The sequence below is a fragment of the Tursiops truncatus genome, chromosome 10 (assembly GCF_011762595.2).
Source record: "Tursiops truncatus isolate mTurTru1 chromosome 10, mTurTru1.mat.Y, whole genome shotgun sequence".
Classification (NCBI taxonomy): domain Eukaryota; kingdom Metazoa; phylum Chordata; class Mammalia; order Artiodactyla; family Delphinidae; genus Tursiops; species Tursiops truncatus.
The window spans coordinates 98,400,701-98,419,294 of NC_047043.1; the positions used below are offsets into that span (position 1 = coordinate 98,400,701).

Consider the following 18,594-nt stretch of genomic DNA (forward strand, 5'->3'; position numbering starts at 1 on the left):
GGCAGTTCATAGAGCCTGGCCATGTCCTGAAGTATCTGTGGGGCTGCCCAACGACCAGGGGAGCAGGTGAGTTCTTAGGACTCAAAGGGCAGAACTGGGACTGGGGTACAGGTGAAAGGGAGCTTTTGCAGTCGGAGCCATCCTGGGTGGCATGTGCCACCCGGGAGGGAGTGAGCACCCCATCTCGGGAGGCATGCAAGCAGGTACAGTGCAGAAGAGATCCCACGTTCTAGGCCCTCTCTCCACTCCTGCTTCCCTCCCTCCATGACTCGGCATGGCAACTGGAGGCCCAGACTCTGGGTAGAGCAACAAGTGGAACGGGGACAACTCGTCATGGCCTCTGAGAGCCAGCTGGGGCCGATCACCGACCCTGAACAGATCACTAAGTTTCTGGGTCTCAGTTTCCTCATCCGCCAAGTGGGGAGGTAAAGCTCCTCTTTGCCATGGTTGTCTAAGCTTCTGAGCACGACAACGCTCAGCTGAGACGTGCCGGACAGGGGGCAGATGCTCGGGCACTTGGGACAAGACTGGGGGCCAAGCCCACCTCTGTCTCTAGTGCCCCGTCCACTCACTGTGATGGGCAGCTGCCCCTTGGCTGTGCCCAGGGACTCGTTGACCGAGCAGTGGATGACTCTCTCGGAGACGATCTGGATGTCACAGGCCACCTGGCCAATCTTGACCCGGTACTCGTGGCTCTCGAGGCCCAGGCCGTCCTGCTCCTTCTGCGGGAGCAGAAGGGCTGCTCGTAAGGCCTGTGGCTAAGCCCGGCCTGCTCACGCCCCCCACCTGGCACCCACTGGCACTCACGTGGATGACCAGGGTGAGGGGCTCCCCGGGGTGGTGCTTGATCCACTTCTCCCTCTTCGCCGTGGAGAACTGTGGGTCAGGGAGGTAGTCCAGGCGGAACCTGCTGCCCCGCTGGGCCTCCTCGGGGTCCAGGAGCTCCTCGTCCACGGCTGCCTCATCTGCGTAGGCCCGGCCGTTGAGGAAGAAGTCCACAGGGGCTGACGCGTTGCTCAGGGCCCCGGGCGATGGGCAGGTGATGAGGGTGGAGTTAAGAACCTTGCAGAGCTGGTTTTGGGCGGGGCCGGGGCCAAGGTGGGGGACGGGAGGGATAATCAGATGTGGGAAAAGAGGGGGAGAGAGGCAAAGAGACAGGAGAGGCAGAGATGAGGAGATGTGGTGGAGGGACGCCTGGTCAGCCGGGGCCACAACCAGCCCTGCCCGCCGGGGCCCCGCCCTCACCGTGGGCTCCCGGCCGATGTGGTGCACGGCCATGGACACCTTCTGCACCATGTGGAAACGCTCGCCGGCCACCGTGATGGTCCTGCCGCCACTGTGGGGGGACAGCAAGCCCCGTGAGCCCAGGTGCAGCCCCAGGGAGTGCCCTGGCCTGGGGTCACGTCCTGGTCTCACCTGACGTGGCTGCGGCGGGGACTGATGGCCGTGATGACCGGGTTCTGCTTGTACCAGAAGGTGAGGTTGCCGCGCACGCAGCCCCGGTGCTCGAAGCGCACACACACGGGCACGGGGGCCGGCAGGGCGCCCCCAGGCACCGTGCAGGTGATGCTGGTGTCTGTGCGCCTGCGGAGGACGCGGGCCTCTTCAGCAGGAACCCGCCTCCGTCACTCCCCAGCGACCAACACCCCGTCACCTGGGGCACGTGGCCTGGGGTCCAGGCCTGCTCACCTGGCCCCCACCTCATACAGAAATCTTGTTTCCACATTCCCACTGCCGCACCTTTGCTTGCGCTGTCTGCCCCACCTTGGATGCCCTGCCTTCTCTTCTCTGACCTGCCCCATCCCACCTCCGCCAAGAAGCTTCCCAGAAACCCTCCCCTGGCTCTCGCCCCGGTGAGGGCCCTGCGCCCACAGCCCTGAGAGCTCTGACTTCTCCCAATCCTGACCCTCCTGGATGTTCCTAGCTCCTGTGAGAGTGTCTGCTGTACCCTGAGGGCTGAGACTTTTGGGCTCATCTTGGTACCCACAGCAATGCCTATCAATGGCACCTGGTACACATTAAGTGCATAATAAAGACAAGTATTTCACCAAGAGCTTCTGGACCACAACCCTGCCACTAGCCACACCCCTGGGCCAGCGGCAGCTCTCAGAGTGTGTACAATCATCACCATTTTCACTGCAGGTTAAGGTCACTTATGAAGTACCTACTGTATGCTGGGCACAGCACTTCCCACAAGTCACTGGTACTGTTCTTACCGGCTGAGAAAACTGAGGCTCAGAAAGAGGAAGGGGCTTGGCCAAGGGGACACAGCCAGTGAAGTGCCTGGTGATGGCTGGTGCGAGGACATTACCCCCAGCCCCCCAGCCCCCCAGCCTACGGGCTTACACCAGCTCCATGCAGGGCTCCGTGTCATTCACCAGGACCTGGAGCTCGGAGCCCACATGGAGGTCGCTGCCGTGGATGGTGATCCTGGTGCCCCCTGCCTTGGGGCCCACGGCAGGCTCCAGGGAGTGAACCAGGGGCAGCTGTGGGGAGGAAGGCAGGCGGTCAGGCCTCAGGCCAGCCCGGGGTGAGCCTGGCAGGGTGGGCAGGGGATAGGCTGCAGCCTCCCTTACCACGTAGGAGAAGTGCTCCCGTGACCTGCCCTCCTTGGAGGCGTTCACCGTCACCACGTCTGAGAACGCCCCCGGGGCTGGCCCCGTGGCACACACGATCCTGGGGAAGGCAACTCTGGTCAAGGAGCAGCCAGCGGATCCTGGGGGCCCAGGCAGGTGCCATCTGGTTTCTCCCTCAAGCAATGGCCCTTGCTCCACCCCCAGGGTGTGTGAGCGCCCCATCCTTGCACTCAGCCACCCACCCTCCCACTCACACCTGGCGCTGTTATTTGGCCAGGACACCCAATGGCATTACCCATGTCAAGATACTGAGACAATTCCCCATCCGCTGGAAAACAGCCACTGAGTCCCCCAGGAGTCACCCTGGTGCCAAGCTCTTCCCCGGGACCACCCCCAACCTGAGTTTACGACAGTTCTGCAGCTATAAGACGAGGGGATTGGATAAGATGGTCTTTGGGGATATTTGAAAGTTCTCCAACCATGAGAACATTTGCTGGGCTGGTAGACTGATGGCCTTATCTGCAAGCATGACTTACAGCCTTCGGAAAGGAAACCCAGCTCATTCCCTGCCCTCCGGGCCAGGCTCCACCGCTGCAGGCCCAGACCTCTGCGCCACCAGTGGCTCCCACATTTTCCTAACAGCAATGTTTTTCATCGGAGCAAGGCTTCCGTGGAGGTAGGGCTGGTCTAGGGGAACACGGGAGGGTTTCCCAGGGGAGCAGGCGCCTGAGTGGTGTCCCCAGCAGGAAAGGGCAGGACGCACGGTGGAAATGGCCGGGAGACCCAGGCGTGAGTGACTTCTGGGGAGCAGAAGGGTGCCAAGGAGAGTGGGATGGCGGAGGGGGGAGGGGGGAGAAGAAAAGGGAGATGGGAGGGCAGAGATGCAGTTGGCACTTCCGGGGCGCGGGTGGGGCCTGCAGGTCACTCAGAATGGCCCAAGGGACTGCCCTCTACTCACTCCTCTGACACCGTGTATCTGCCGGCCAGCGGCTCACAGGCCACGCTGCCAATCCACACTCCACGGACCACGTCGCTGAGCCGCCGGCCCAGGTTCCTGCCGCGGATGGTCAGCAGGGTCCCGCCATCCAAGGGGCCACTCAGGGGCTCAATCTGCCAGGCGACCGGAGAAAGGGGTGAATGGGGTTCAGAGGCTGGGATGGCGGCAGGCTCCCGGGGAGGCAGGGCCAGGCAGACCCATCACTCAGGGGAGGCTCTGAGAGCGCTGGCACCGCCAGCCACTTGGCAGGTCACTGGGGCTGCCCGTTGTGATACTGAGCCGGCTTGGGTCTAGGGACACCAGTGCATAGGGACAGAGTCACTGCTATTTGAGGGGTGTCTCCTGGGGACACCGAGGTCCACTCCCAGTGGCCATGTCTGACCACATGACCCTACATCCCAACCAGAGCTGACTGGGCCTGGAATGGGCACCTGACCCAGGCTAAGCTAAACCGACTCCTTCCCAGAGATTTTTTTCTTAATTAAAACTGAGGCTTCGGAGTTACTGGCAGCCCCCATTTTCACCTTATCAGCAAGGTTTCCCTGACCTCGCTATAAACTTTAGACACCATCAGCCCCAGCAGACTCCCAATGCCCCCGCCCTGCTCTGCCGCAGCACTTACCACCTTCTCTATGTAAATTATTTCCTTTCTTATTGCTGTCCCCTAACCCCAACTAAAACATTAGCTCTGAGAAGGCAGGTACTCCTTTCCCTGCTGTGTCTCTAGCACCGGGCAGGGCCTGGCACCCAGCAGGTGCTCAGCGGGTAATACAGTGCGCAAGGGCCTGGGTGTGTGCAAGCACGTGTGCTGCGGGTCCCTGAGCCACGTGGGGCGCTGTACGTGTGCACATTCAGGCATGTGGGTGCAACGGGCTTCCGAGGGGGGAGGTGGGGGCGGGGTGCTTACCGCTCGGATCTCGGGGGCGGGACAGGTGTCAGGCAGTGGCTGCAGGGTCCCCCGCAGGCGGCAGCCGTCACTCCACACACACAGGTGGCCCAGGTCCTCCCGGCCCAGGCACTGGGAACAGTCAGGGCTGCCCATGGCGCAGTTATAGACCTCCACTGCGGGAGACACGGAGGCAGCACAGGTCAGCAGGGTCCTGGTTCTTAGGATCAGGACCCCATGAAATTCTTAGTCTTCTCCAAACCCCCCGGGGGCTGTGCTAAGCACAGTGCAGCCACAGCCCCATTAACACTCATCCTCACTGTGAATCTATCCAGTGGGAGCTGTTTATTAGCTCCATTTGACAGGTAAGAGATGAGGCTCAGAGAGGTAGAGTGACTTGCCCAAGGTCACACAGCCTGTGAGTAGCAGAGCTGGATTCATACCCAGGCCCGAGTGGGTCTCCTGAGCCCCCACGGAGCTCCAGGATGCTAAGGAACCACTGAGCAATGCGGGTTCTGTGAGCCTCAGACCAGAGCCTCAGACTGGCACAAGGAGGAGTGCAGGGCCAGTTCTCCAGGGCCTCAGGATGTGCAGGCTGGTTCTGGGGCTTCTGTCTGGGACCTTCATAGTATGGATGTGGGGGGTGCCCATGTCCACCGAGATGTCTGAGACTCCCCATGAACAGACAGGCCCTTAGAGAGTTGATTCAGTTCATATAATAAGAGCAAGGACACCAACCACCCTATGGGGGCACAGAGTATGTCCCAGACACCCTTGCAAGGCTTTGTGTGCACCATCTCAGCAAATCCTCACCACACCCTCTGTGAAAGGGCCTCTGCCCTTGCTTCATATGAGGACAAAGAGGCTCAGAAAGGGAAAGGTAAGGAAGTACCTGGGGCTGCACAGCCACTGGCCTGGAGATGCCCCGAGGGTGTGGTGCCTGCCCAGAGGAGCTGCTCGATAATCAAGTGCTGAGTAACTGACCAGGCACAGAAAAGCAGGGCTGGGATCTGAGGCAGCTTGTGGGTTAGGGAACACCCGAGCGGGAATGAGTCCCCCAAGGCTGCGTCCCACCCACCGCGCGAGGCCCAGTCCCCTGAGGCCGTGTAAGGCGCTCCCACCTGTCATGTGGTCAGGGCTGTCCAGGAATCGGGCAGGCCGCCCCTTTAGTTGGAGGCTGAGTGGAAACACCTGGCTCTTCTGGGTTGTGTGCAGCTGCAGAAAGACAGGAAAAACCATGAGCCGTGTGAGTGGTGTCTGGGTCTTTGTTGGGGGAGGGGTGTCAGGGAGACAGATGAGGGCAGGGCTACTGGGGGCAGGGGGTCCAAAAAGAGGAGGTAGAAAGGAAGGAGTGTAGGATCTGGACTTGCGCAGGCCTCCCCTTCCCCTCTGCCCCCGCCCCCCGCCATTAAAGCTACACCACTCACCACCACTTGGTTGCAGCGTACAGCTGATTCATTCACCCACACAGCCTCAAAGATCTCTTCTCGACCAAAGCTACATTCAAGCGCTGCACCCTGTGGGAGAGGGGGGTTGCGGAGACTCAGGTCAGCACCCACTGCCCTGTACCTCCATCAGGACATCTGACACTGCTGTCCTGAAGAGTGGGCGTGGTCCTACTATCAGGCCTTTGCCTGGGCTGCACCTCCTCCAGGATGTCCTTCCAGGCCTCCATGTCCAATGTTTGATGGAGGCAGGGGGTACATAAACACCTGGAACCTTGGCCTTGTGCTCTCTCCATGCCACTAAAAGTCTCACCAACATCTCCCAATGGCCTAAACCCGGGGCCTTTCACTCCGTGGGTAAAGCCCTGACTCTTCAGCATGACCGACATACAAGGTTCATCCCAGTGAGACTCCACCTGTCCTTTAATGTCAACCCCCCCCCCCCCCCCCGCCTCTGCCTCACAAGGCCTGGGACCAGCCACAGGACGCATGTCGACAGAGCACACAGGCTGTCCTGCCCTCAGCCTTTGCCCAAGCCCATTCTTCCACCCAGCAAAACTCAACACAACCTTCAAAATGCAGCTCAAATGTCCCATGTTCCAAAGCCTTCCCAGACTCCCCCCTCAAATCACAGGGGCACCCCTCACTTGATCATCCATCCATTCAGCAATGAACACTTGGGTGTGCGCCAGGGGCTCCATTAAGCTCCTAAAGCCTGTCCCCGACCCTGTAGGCCAAGGACCACCCTTATCCCCTGTGCAGGCTGTCTACACCTGGCCCCCCACCCATTGGGGAGGGTTGAGGCTGGGTCTCAGCCCCCCTGGCACCTCCAAGGGCAGCAGATGGCAGCTGAAATAGCTCAGCTTCTACCTTACACAGGCCCCCCCAGGTTCGAATCCCACCTCTGCTACCTCCTAGATGTGTGACCCTGTGCAAGTGGCTCCTCCTCTCTGGGTCTTGGGTTTCTAAACTCTGCAACAGAAAGAGGCTGCTCTACTCTGCAGGATTCTAGGAAAACTGGAGATCATGTTATCTTTAGTGGGTTGCACACTGTGGGTGCCTAATATATGCTGGCGGTTATCAGTATGCAAGAGGTGCTCAATAAGTGCTTGCTGAAAGACTAAACAGGGCCAATTCCCCAATCCCGTCTTGCCCTCAGCCCAGCACAGGCCTCCGGGAGCAGCATCAGTAAATATTTGCTGAATGAACAAATCTGGGTTTTGAGTGTGTCAGGCCAGCCGCGTGGCAGGACTTCCTGTTTATGTCCCTGTCCCTGGCAGATGTGACACCCTGAGGAGATAGCAGGTCGGCAACTCCCCTGCCCTGCCCCCTCCCCGCTTCGTTCTGAAACTAACACAGGAAAGTGGCTGTTGACAGGGCTGAGAGCTCACGTGTCCCTGCCACGCTGAGCTGGGAGGTGGGTCTGTCGTCCGAATCCCTGGGCTCAGGGCCGCAGGGGAGCGGCACAGCCCTCCACATGGGTCCAGGCCCCTTGCTGCCCCTGGAGGCTCTTCCCAACCATTGCAGGGAAGAGCTTGAGGGCCCAGGGCAGGGCCGCCCTGCCCCTCACGGAGCTGCAGCCCCTGCCACGAGGCTGCCTGACGCATCCCAGATGCCTGGCGTGTGGCCCCCACGTGTGACAGGCGTCACGGGCCTCGGCTCCCCCATAGAAGCGGCAGATGGCAAGTCCGCAGAAGCTGGGGAGGGGGTGGCTGGCATGCTTCCAGGACTCATCAACACTTCCCACCCAGGACGCTCCTCCAGGAGGGACCCAGAAAGGGGCTGTGTCCCTTCCCCCAGCCCAGATGGGCAGGGGGAGGGGAAGACTGGCTGTAGGGAAGAGCACTGAACAAGGAGTCCAGGGCTGGCATGCAAGTGCAGCCCTACGTTGTGTGACCTGGAGGCACCTGCATCCCCTTCCTAGGCCTCATTTTCCCCACCTGGACAATGGGGAGTCGGGCGGCAAAGGGGTTCTCTGGCCATTCTCCAGGGAAGACATGTCAGCCACGAACTGGGGAGGTGTCCAGGGTCACAACTCAGCCTGGGGTCTAGGGCAGGGCGGGGACGGTATGGACAGCGTCACCCATGGGCTGCGGCACTGGGCGGGTGCTGGGCCTGGATCAGGGGAGCTTTAGAGGGTAGAAGGGTCTGGGGGTCATGGCCAGGCTTTCCTGCGGGCACTGGGGGCGGCCTGCTGTCCCCGTGGCCTGGCCCTCCCCGCCCACTTTCCTGTTTCCCCAGCTCCGTGCAACCAGAGCGGGGCTTTCTCAAACATAGCCTGGAAACTCAGAGGAAGGAAACCAAAGCATGGGTGGTGGGCCCAGAGCAGAGTCCCCCCACCGGGGACGGCACTCTCCCAGCCCTCCGCCCCACCCCCACCCAGCCTTCACTTACCTGGAAGAAGGCGGCGTTGGCCAGATGCACCGGGATGCTCTGGGAGCTGCCCGTGGGCATGGGAGCCAGGGCTGAGGGCAGGATCTGCGGGCAGTCCTGAGGGCTCTGCAGTCAAAACCCAAGGAGGTGGGGCTGGCAATGGGGCATTTCGGAAAAGACGGGGTTCACGGCCACCCCAGCCAACCTGCGCAGCCCCGTCTCCCCGGGGAGACACCAGGCAGCCTGGGGAAGTGAGGAAACACTACTAACAAAACGTAGCAGCCGCACGCACCGAGGGCCGCGTGTCCACTGCCTCCCACATACCATCTCACTTGACCCTCACGGCAAGGCCTACGAGCAGGAGAAGGCATTGGCCCCATTTCGCCGACGACGAAACTGAGGCACAGAGAGATGCAGTACCCTGCCCAGTGGAACTGGGTCCCCATGGCCGCTCCACCGCGTGCCTCTCAGAGGAAACCTCCCTGTCTCTGGGCCTCACCTTTCCCAGCTGTAAAATGAGGGGCTCTACCACTTTCTGAGACTCCACCTAGCTCTGGAGTTCTGGTTTCCAGATTAACTCATGATAAATGATTCAGAAAAGAGAAAGCCCAGACTTCTGAACAGCCCACGGGAAACAGGCTGTGAGCGCCCTGGTGCCGCCAGGCTCCAGACCCTTCCCCATTGCCCGGGCGAGTCAGGCCTCTGGGTGGAGGTGCCAGCGCCCGGCAAGTCCTGCGGAGGGCCTGGACATCCGCATTCCGCGGAGCCACGGAGGCGACTTCATAAAAGGAAGGAAGTTAGGGAGGGGGGAGGGAGGTATGAACCTGAGGTTCAGAGAGGAGGGGCGCTACCTGAGGGCAGAGGGCAGAGTTGCTCTTTGAATTCCCATCTGTCTGACTCTCGGGCCAGAGACTGAGTCCTGAAACTGAGGGCCAGGGATCAGGGGTCTTTACTCCTTATTGTTAATTAGACAGGGAGCTCCTTCAGGGGACCCTCAGGGGCCCAGCATAAAAACCAGAGCTCAAGGGATGCCAATGCCGTATTTACTGTCATTGACCGTGGTCATAGTGACAGAAGTAGCGGCCAGCTGACACAGCCCTCCCTGTGCACCGGGATACTTCTGAGCACTTTGCACAGTATTAATTCAACAAATCCTTCTCCCAACAGCCCTACGAGGTAGGTACCACCATTACACCCATTTTACAGACTAGGATATTGAGGCACAGAAAAACCAAGTGGTTTGCCCAAGCACAGCGGGCTCTAGTTGTCCAGGATGGTTGCTGACCTCCAGGCCAGAAACCTCGCCCAGGCCAGTGAGTTTCCCTGGGAGCCGACCACAGGGGCCTTGGCCAAAGAGGCAACATGGCTGGGCCCAGGTGGGGCCTCAGCGGACCACACGGTGGGGCTGGGAGGTAGCAGCTGGTGTCCACTCGCTGTGTGACCCACAAGTCTGTCCCTCTCTGAGCTGCTGTCCTGTGCCATCCATGTGTAACCCCCCCGGAGTTTCCGGGAATGGAAGCCACATGTTTCTAATCGGGTCTCACAGCCGCTGCCAGCCTGCTTCACAGCTGGCTGGGGGCCCTGCAGCTCTGTCCTCCCAGCTGCACCCCACCTGAGGGTAGGTGGCCAACAGCGGGGGCTGGAGGGGTGAGGGCTAGGGAAGGGGGAGCTTCCGCAAGAGGAAGTGACGTGGGATCATCCCTGAGGGCCCCTACCCCCCTTGACCCTTATGAGCCACGGCCACCTGGATGCTTGTACCCATTGTACAGAGCAGGAGCAAGGCTGAGTGCGGGCCATCTTTGCCCTCTTTCAGCACCTCCCCCAGGGTTGGCTAATCCTCCTTGGGGACAGCTGGTACATCTGCTGCCAGCCTCCAGCCCCCGACCATGGCCTCCAAGTCTGCCTTGGCCATAGGGGAATCTCCCCAACCCCCAGGCCTGTGGTTCGGGAGGGCTGACCCTACTCCCTAGCCCCAGGGATGGGCGGGTACCCAGGCCCGTCCTGGACTCAGCAATTGGTATGGGGAGTGAACGTGACCCAGTTCCCCTGGAACTTCCGCAAAATCAATGAGAAAGTCTCCTGGGGCTGCTGGGGGATCAGAAGCCTGCCCGGGGCTGCTGAGGCCATCTTGCTGCCAAGAGGGGAGGGCCTGCCTCAGAGTGGAGGCCACTCAGAGGGGTGGGGAGGCCCTGCTGACAGTGTTGGAGCCCCCGGACCCAGCTGTGCCTGAAGGGGACGCCGCCCCTCGGACTCTGTACTCACACAAGCCACACGATTCTGTTGGGGCTGACGCCAGTTTGAGCTAGGGCTTCCCTGCTCGCAAAGGACTGGGGCCTCCTGGTCCCACCCCAAGCAGAGTCGTCAATGCCTCTGAAAGATGCTAAGCAGCTTCTCCCCTTTGCCAGAGTGTAGCTGCAGGCTCAGGAAACCATGGCCGACTGACCGAACGAACTCTGCGCAGAGCCAAGAAGGCGGGAGACCAGGAGTTGGGGGAACAGATGCCAGGGCGGCAATGCCAGGAGCCGCAGAAAGCCCAGATGTGAGCCCAGTGTGTGCCAGTTCACAGGGGGCCTCACCTGTCTCCACACTGGAGTCCACAGACTCCCCCAAGGTCTTTCTACGTTCAAGAGTTGAGAGCTCGGGTCCCAATCCAGCGGAGCACTGGGTGGCCCTGGGACCCTGAACCCACCTGACCTGTTCCTTCCCTGCCCTTCTGCACCGCTCCCAGCCCCTGTAAACTTCCCCCACATTCCCACCAAACTACCCTCTCCACCGGCTCCTAACCACCTTCATGGACGCGTCTACCCAGGCTCCCCACCAAGAGACCCTGCCCTTCCATCTGCCCAAACCCTCCTTGCTTCTAAGGCCAAAAGTCACACCGCCTTGGGGTGGCCACGCCCTCCCTGGACAACTGAAAGTGGAGGATGCAGCGCCTTCCTTATTCTCCCCCCCTCTGCGGAAAAGCTGAAGCCCTCCTCCTGGCATCCTGCACTCCCCGGTTTCCTTCCTCTGGGGCCCACGAGGGAACAGGAAGTGAGAGAAGACTCAGCCCCTAGCACCTGCCTTCCCAGAGACACCTCTCTGGCTTGGCCCAAGCCCTACCGCCTGCTCCCAGCTCCTGAGGGGTCCAGGGGGATATGCAGACCCCGCTGCCTGCCGCCCAATCAGAGGCATGGCGCCTCCACGGCTAACTGGCACTTAACTAAACGCCAAATTAAGCATCGGTTCAGAAGCTCCTGCAGGCCCAGCGTGGGAGCTGCCTCTTTTCCCACTGGATTGCCATAATCCTCTAAGACAGGCCCTCTCTGCACCCCCCTCAACCCTGACCTGCAGAGCCGCAGACCTGGGAGAGAGTGGTTCACGGGGGCACTGCCACAGATACACCTCCAGGCTGCTGAGCGCCTATGCATCTGTTAGGACCCGGCAGAAGGTTCCCCTCCCAGAGAAGTCCTCCCTGTCCCACCCAGCAGAGTGGCCACCTACTGTGTGTCAAGTATGAAGTTGGTACCTTACAGACAGGTGTAATTCCAGATGCCCGCCCCAGCTTTTGAAATAGGCTCCATTTTACAGATGGGGAAATAGGCACAGAGAGGTCTGGCAGCTTGCCTGGGATCACACAGCTACAACTCACACCTTAGGCTCTGGGTTCACAACGGGGAGGGCAGAACCGTGTCTAACCTGGTGCTTTCCCAGTGCCTAGGACACACCCAGGCATACAACAGGTGCTCAATAAATGAAGAGTGTTGAGGCTGAGTCCTCCTCGCCCCAGTATCCTAGGGCAGAGCACAGGAGGCAGGCTGCCGGCATGAATGCTTCACAATGACATTCATCAAGTCCCTACTGTATACACAGGCCAGGGCTGGGGCCGGAAGGAGATGTTGGCCCCAAACGAGAGCAGGAGTCCTGGCTGGCCTAGACTGGAGTCCCAGCGCCCACTGCAGAGGCTCGGAGCCTCCCCTGGGATTTCGCCACACAGCCTCTACCGGGCCTCTCTCCCAGCACTGGAAACCCCACTTTACTGCATCACTGCTTTGAGTTAAGCATTGCTGCTGCGGTACACCTCCTCCTCAAAGCAATTCTGACGCTCAGGCAGGAGGGGCTGAGACCACAGGATTCCAGGCTCGGGCCATGAAGTCCCTCCTCAGCATTACTCGTTGGCACCTGCCATGGGCAGACAAGGCTTTGGGGATTCCTGACGAGGTTCCCTGAGCCCAGAGCCGAGAGGCTGGGGCTTCAGTTGCTCTGGGGACTGGTACTCTCTAGGGTTGCTGGAAATGTTGAAGGTAAAATTGAAAAGTAGCACAAAGTGCAGAAGGGGGCCTCCTCCTACAGCTGGAGGCGTAAACTGGCTCGGGCTTTCCTAGGGGTCAGCTGAGCTAAAAGTGAAAAACAGGGCCAGGCTTTCACCCCAAAATGCCACTTTGAACAACTGGTCTCCAGGGAATAATCAAGGCCGTGCACAGTGCCCTGGACGTATCAGAATGCAAAAAAGAAACAGGAAGGATCAGCATGTCCAACAAGAGGGGGTTGGTTAAATGCACTGTGATGTGATGAGCCCGGCACAGCTGTTAAATCTGGAGCGAAGGAAGAAAATTTAACGATACGGAAATGTTCTCAACATACTAAATGGGAAAAAATGGACCACTGGAGGCAGAGGGCACGCGTTGGGCCTGGCTTACCGTGGGATTCGGTGAGGACTCACACCGAGACTGGTTGGAAACACAGGAGTGCTGCTGGGCGCACCAGAAGCAGGGCCACTGTGCCGACAGGCAGCTGGTGCAGCTGGAAGACAAGGGGGCCCCTCAGCTACCCGGCTCCCGGCCCCGGTGCTCAGGAACCGGGACCCAGGGATGCAGATCCCAGCACAGGGGAAGGTCTTTCTCAAAATCAGAGCTGCCGAGAGGGGCTGGGCACTCTGTTAGGTAGTGAGCTTCCTGCTGCAAGAGGTATGCAAGGAGGAAATAGGTAAGCAGGGCCTTTATGACACTAAGTTAAGTGTAATCATAGCACTTCTCTCGGCCTCTACCAGCCTGGGTGCTCACAGACGCCGGGCACTGTGCCATCTTTGCCGGGCAAAGATGCCAGTTTGTTGCACAAACATGCCGGCGAGTGAACAACCAAGAGTCCTGTCTGCCTCTGGGACACCATCATGTCTCTTCCCCGGGCTTCCCCAGGAGCAGAACCTCCTCCCGCCACCTGGAAGCAGGCCCCGCGCCACTCACGCTGTGTGGGGATACACCTGCCCAACACGGCCGCAGTCGTAGATGGTGAAACTGGCCCTGACGATGTTCTGCCCATTGACCCTCACCGCCATCTCGACGGTTACGTGGTCTGGAACAGAGCAGGGGATCCAGGGAGAGAAGAACAATGGAGCTGGGGGTCTCCACCGACATCAGAGGCTGTGATATCAGGACCCCCATGCCTGAGATTCCACCACCTGAGAGCCCCCATCTGGCTGTCCCCACAGCCCAGGCAGTGAAGTGCTTACCTTGGTTGGGTGGGAAGGGCGGGAACCGGTTCCTCGGCAGGAGGTTGCAGTAGGCGATCTGGTGGCCAAAGGCAGGGCCCGGAACCCGAGCCACAGTGTGGATGTCGTTTCCATAGTCACAGGCCATCTCCATGCCGCTGAGGCTGGGCAGGCTCCCTGAGATCTGCAGGATCATACCCTGGAGGCCAGGGCCCTTAGCTGGGGGTGTGGGGAACGGGGTGGGGTGGGGGTGGAGGAAGGCCACTCCCCGCACCGCCCCACCCCCGCCCTGTAACCCCAGGAGAAGAGGTGGTGGGTGGTCAGGACTCCACGCCAGAGGGCTGCAGCCTACATGGGCCTCAGTTTCCCTGTTTGCAAAATGAAACTGACCATCTTACAGTAGCCAGAGGCGCTGCATGATGTGGCCCCCGTGACCTCAGATGCCATCCTCTGACACCCTCTCAAATCATGAGTCTTGGTCCCACCTCAGGGCCTTTGCACTGGCGGTTCCCTCTGCCCAGACACTCACCCTGCCTTCCTACCTCTGCTCAGATGTCGCCTTTGCAGTGAGTCCCCCACCTCGACCTGGTCTAAAATGTCAACACTGCCCCGCAACCTACTCGCTCTGCACCCGGTTCTCTGCTCTGCTTTCTTTTTCTCTGTAGTACTTATCACCATCTTGGCATTTTATCTTGCTTCGTCTCTCTCCCTGATGAGCATGTCAACCCCTCAAGGACCAGGCGTTTGTCTATCTTATTCACCGCTGTCTCCCCAAGTCTAGGCCTGTGCGTGGCACAGAGCCAGTTTGCTTGACCAGATGATGTGTGTGCAGGACTGTGACATGTAATGATGGGGAGGAGGGCGCCCAGGAGCCCCAGGGCCTGTCTGGGCCATCAGAGCCATCATCTCCCCCAGGTGACAGAGGAAGATGCCAGCCTCAGAGAAGTCACTGAGGGCAGGGCTGGGTGGGACCCAAGCCTGTCTGTCCCTCAGCCCCTGCCAGGGCCTGGAACAACCCTGCCCGGGCCTGGAACACCCCTGCCCAGAGGCTGCCTGCTACAGGTAAGCAGGAGGCTGCGGCAGCTCTAGGCCCTCCTGGACACAGGTGAGGGGGTAGCTACTTGCCCCCATGCTGCAGATTCATGTTTCCCAGCTCGAGAAACAGCAGTCTGGCACTTGGTGGCCAGGATGTGAGATGGGGGGTGCTGGCTCTCCTCCCATCTTCTAATTTGCCCCCCCTCTTCTGTGACTCTGGAGCCCACCCACTTGAATTCAAATCCCAGCTTTGCCACTCCCTCGCTGTATGACCTTGAACAAGTCACTTCACCGCTCTGGCCTCAGTTTCCTCGCCTGTAAAATGGGGATGTTAAGACCATCCGGTCGTTATCGTTCTCGTCATCTGCCTCCAGGTCCCTGGGATGCTATGCGCAGGAGTCTCCACCTCTCAGGGTTTGGGTGCCAGGTGAAGGGCTGTTCTCCACCCGTACTTCTGAGCCCGGAGCTGGGTCCTGGCTCCCCAGAGACTCACCGGGTACTCTTGGTGCACATCGATCTCGGCCGGCAGGACGGTCATGGCGGGACAGCGGCCGGGGCCCTCGCTGGCACTGGTCCAGAAACGCGGCTGGCTGGAGTTGGCGCAGTCCTGCTGCAGGGTGCACCTGGGGTGGCACGGCGCAGGTCAGGACGCAGGGGGGCTCCCCCGCCCCGACGGCCTCCCTGGCCCAGCCCCCGTCCCAGGGGTCTCACCGCGTCTCCAGGGCACACCAGCCGCAGTAGGCGTCGGCTGCACCCACGCAGTCCCCGCAGGTGGTGTGCACAGCACACGCAGCGACTTTCACCCTGGCCATCTAGAGGCAGAGGCAGGGGCCCAGATCAGAGGGGCTGCCGGCCCCTCCCAGGGGAGTCAGCACGGCGAGGGCTGTGAGAAGCTGGGGAAACTGAGGCTCGATGCTATAATGGGGGACACACAGGGAACAAGGCTGCCCTGCAGAGGTGATGCCTGCGCTGGGAGGTGAGGACAAGCAGGCCGGGGGTAAGGGAGAAGGCGCCCCCAGCAGCAGCAGCAGCACGCGCACAGGCAAGGCAAGCAAGAGAGCTCGGCTCGTCCTGGGACCTCGTCAGACCGAGGCTCGGGCCTTACCTGGTGCGACGTCATCAGATAGAGGTAGCCGGGGTCTGCGGGGTCAAACTGCATGACGTGGTGCACAGGCTCCCCGTAGGCCACCGTCACCACCTTCCTGCTCACCACCTGCATGCTCTCGTTCAGGTTGATCTGGGGTGGGGGGGGAGCCGTCAGGGCACGGTGAGCCACGAAGGTGCCCGGCAGGGGGAGGCCGAATGCGGGGGACCTGCCCTGGGGGTAGGGGCTGACCCGGGCTGGGAGTCTCCACCTCTGCCCCTCTCTCGGGCCCTTCCAGGACTGGCAGAGGGTCACTCTACGCTTTTGCCTCTGCTGTGCCCCCACCAGGGCCTCCCTCGTTGCCCTTCATGGGCACATCCAACCCTGTGAATAGCTTCAGGCTTCACAGTTTACAAAACATTCTCTGGGAGGCTGTTGGGCATCATGCCAAGGAGCTGGGACTTGGGTTTGAATCCTGGCCTTGACATTTACAAGCTGCACAAAGTACAAGTTGTCCAAGTCACTTCCCCTCTCTGAGCTAATGGGGCTGATGACGATACCTGCCCCGCGTGCCCACGAAGTGTGCTAAAGAAGATGCGGCGGAAGCGCTGCCAGGGCCAAGCCCGGGAGAAGCTGCAGAGCCACCCGTCTCATCCCTCCCCTCTCACGCCCATCTCACAGATGAGGAAACTGAGGCCTAGAGAAGCAAGGGACTTGGCAAGAGTCCTAAAATGAAGATGCCTCAGGGTCGTGATGCAAGCCTAGGCCTGTCTGACCCCAGAGTCCAAGGCTGGGGCTGGGGTGTGGGGTCCAATGTCCGGGCAGGAGAAGGACCAGGACTAGCTGGGGCCTGGAAGCTTCTCTGGCTGAGGGCCCGTCTGCATGTCCCCTAGAGGACTGACAGTGCCAATCAGAGACCCATCAAACTGCTCTCTTCCGGCTGGTCTCACAATCTCAACGTGCTGCCCTGTCAGGGTCCTGCCAAGCCCTGAGCTGGGGTCAGGGGTCTAGATGCCTCCCTGGGGCCTCCTACCACCCAGCCCTCCTCGGTGGGCTCCCAAACCTTTAGTGGCTCCTCCTGCGTGTGGCATCAACTTGCTCTGGCATTCAAGGCCCTGACGATCCATCTCAGCTTACTCCACCAGCCTCATCTCCACCCACTAAACCCGACTCAACATCCCAGCCTCTGAGCCTTTTCCCATGCTGTGCTCCCTTTCTGGAACACTTCCCTCTCCCCCTTGGACCAAGATTTGTCCTCCCAAGGTCTCCAACAAAAAGGAGGGCTTCGCAGATGCCCTCCACACACCCAGTTGGAATTACTCTCTCCCCAGGTTCCCACAGGCTGTCCCCGCCCTTGTGACATCCCTCGTCCCAAGGGGCCTCTTGGCAGAGCCTGTCCCGGGCAGCTTGGCCCCATTCCCACCCCCAGGCATCCAGCAGACATGTTTCCACTCCTTCAACAGTCTACTGATGGGACTTCCCTGGTGGCGCAGTGGTTAAGAATCTGCCTGCCAACACAGGGGACACGGGCTTCAGCCCTGGTCCGGGAAGATCCCACGTGCCGCGGAGCAACTAAGCCCGTGCGCCACAACTACTGAGCCTGCGCTCTAGAGTCCATGCTCTGCAACGGGAGAAGCCACTGCTATGAGAAGCCCGCACACTGCAACGAAGAGTAGCCCCCGCTCGCCACAACTAGAGAAAGCCCGCGCACAGCAATGAAGACCCAACGCAGCCAAAAAAAAACCCCAAAAATAAAACACAGTCTATTGAGCACCTAGTGTGCTCTGGGGCCTGGGCTGGGTGCTTATGATCTAAGCCCCAAGCTGGGCAAGTGGGCGGGAGATGACCCAGCACAGCGCAGCGTGGAGGGTGAAGAGGTCCAGGTTGAGGGGTGGGGTGGCTCTGTGCTGACTGGACCTGAATTCAACCAAGGCTCTCGCTGTGTGACTTTGGGGCAGTCGTTTCCCCTCTCAGAGCCTCAGTGTCCTCATCTGTGAAATGGGGATCATGGCTCTGCCTCCCTTGAAGGGATGTGAGAATTAAACAAGATGATGCCCGTGACACGCCTGTCGAGGCTGGGTAGACAGTGGTGCCTAATAACTGCAGCTTCGTGGGTGGGGGAGACTCCTGGACAGATGGGGAAATTGAGGCTGAGTGAGAAGTAACCACCCCAGGTCACACAGCTGGGAGGGGAGGAGCGAGGATCCCCATCTGAGTACCTGACGCCAAAACACAAGCCCCACTGTCTGCGGACCCTCAACGGAAGCTCTGAAGGTTGAGGAGGACCCCTGCCCCCTCCCTGCTCCCACACCTGGCATCTCCCCCAGAGGGCCAGGCGGGCTGGGACTCTGACCCCCACTGCTCAACCCCAGCCTGGGGCGTCTGCCCAGGGAACTGAGGGAATTGGATTATCGGATCTGAATCAATTAGGCCAGGGCCTGGTGCCGGCTGGAGGCATGCCAGGTGGCTGTCGTTCTGACCAGCAGGGTGTGGTAGGTGCCTGGGGGGCAGGTTCACGCCCTCACCTGGAGGCCGCTAAGTGGGGAAACTCTCACCCCTTCCCAGCTCCAGGCAACTCAGGGCCGGGCATCATTACCTCCAGAAACCAGTCACTTTGGTTTCGGGCTGGGGCATCTGCAGAGGGCGGCCAACAGAGTGGAGGAGGAAACGGGAGGAAGAGTCCCCACTTGCCAGGCTGTGGCCTCCCCCTGCCCCTTGAAAGTCCTACAAC

At 60.4% G+C, this 18,594-nt stretch overlaps 1 protein-coding gene across 5 annotated transcripts in view; it reads right to left on the minus strand.

Annotated features, from left to right (window-relative positions):
* PLXND1 (plexin D1) overlaps positions 1-18,594 on the minus strand; it is a 51,961-nt gene that overhangs the window by 15,329 nt on the left and 18,038 nt on the right. For 2 of the 5 annotated variants that reach the window (XM_073787731.1, XM_073787732.1), the window contains exons 3-20: positions 15,885-16,016; positions 15,491-15,591; positions 15,273-15,402; positions 13,766-13,943; positions 13,500-13,608; positions 12,957-13,059; positions 8,299-8,403; positions 5,887-5,976; positions 5,581-5,674; positions 5,352-5,438; positions 4,481-4,635; positions 3,535-3,686; positions 2,577-2,676; positions 2,347-2,486; positions 1,417-1,584; positions 1,246-1,336; positions 808-1,071; positions 573-722 (exon numbers count right to left, since the gene is read on the minus strand). In XM_073787731.1, coding sequence (XP_073643832.1) covers positions 573-722; positions 808-1,071; positions 1,246-1,336; positions 1,417-1,584; positions 2,347-2,486; positions 2,577-2,676; positions 3,535-3,686; positions 4,481-4,635; positions 5,352-5,438; positions 5,581-5,674; positions 5,887-5,976; positions 8,299-8,403; positions 12,957-13,059; positions 13,500-13,608; positions 13,766-13,943; positions 15,273-15,402; positions 15,491-15,591; positions 15,885-16,016 — 2,349 coding nt within the window. The remainder of the gene's footprint in view (positions 1-572; positions 723-807; positions 1,072-1,245; positions 1,337-1,416; positions 1,585-2,346; positions 2,487-2,576; positions 2,677-3,534; positions 3,687-4,480; positions 4,636-5,351; positions 5,439-5,580; positions 5,675-5,886; positions 5,977-8,298; positions 8,404-12,956; positions 13,060-13,499; positions 13,609-13,765; positions 13,944-15,272; positions 15,403-15,490; positions 15,592-15,884; positions 16,017-18,594) is intronic. The other 3 variants (XM_073787734.1, XM_033865480.2, XM_073787733.1) reach the window with 2 other exon arrangements.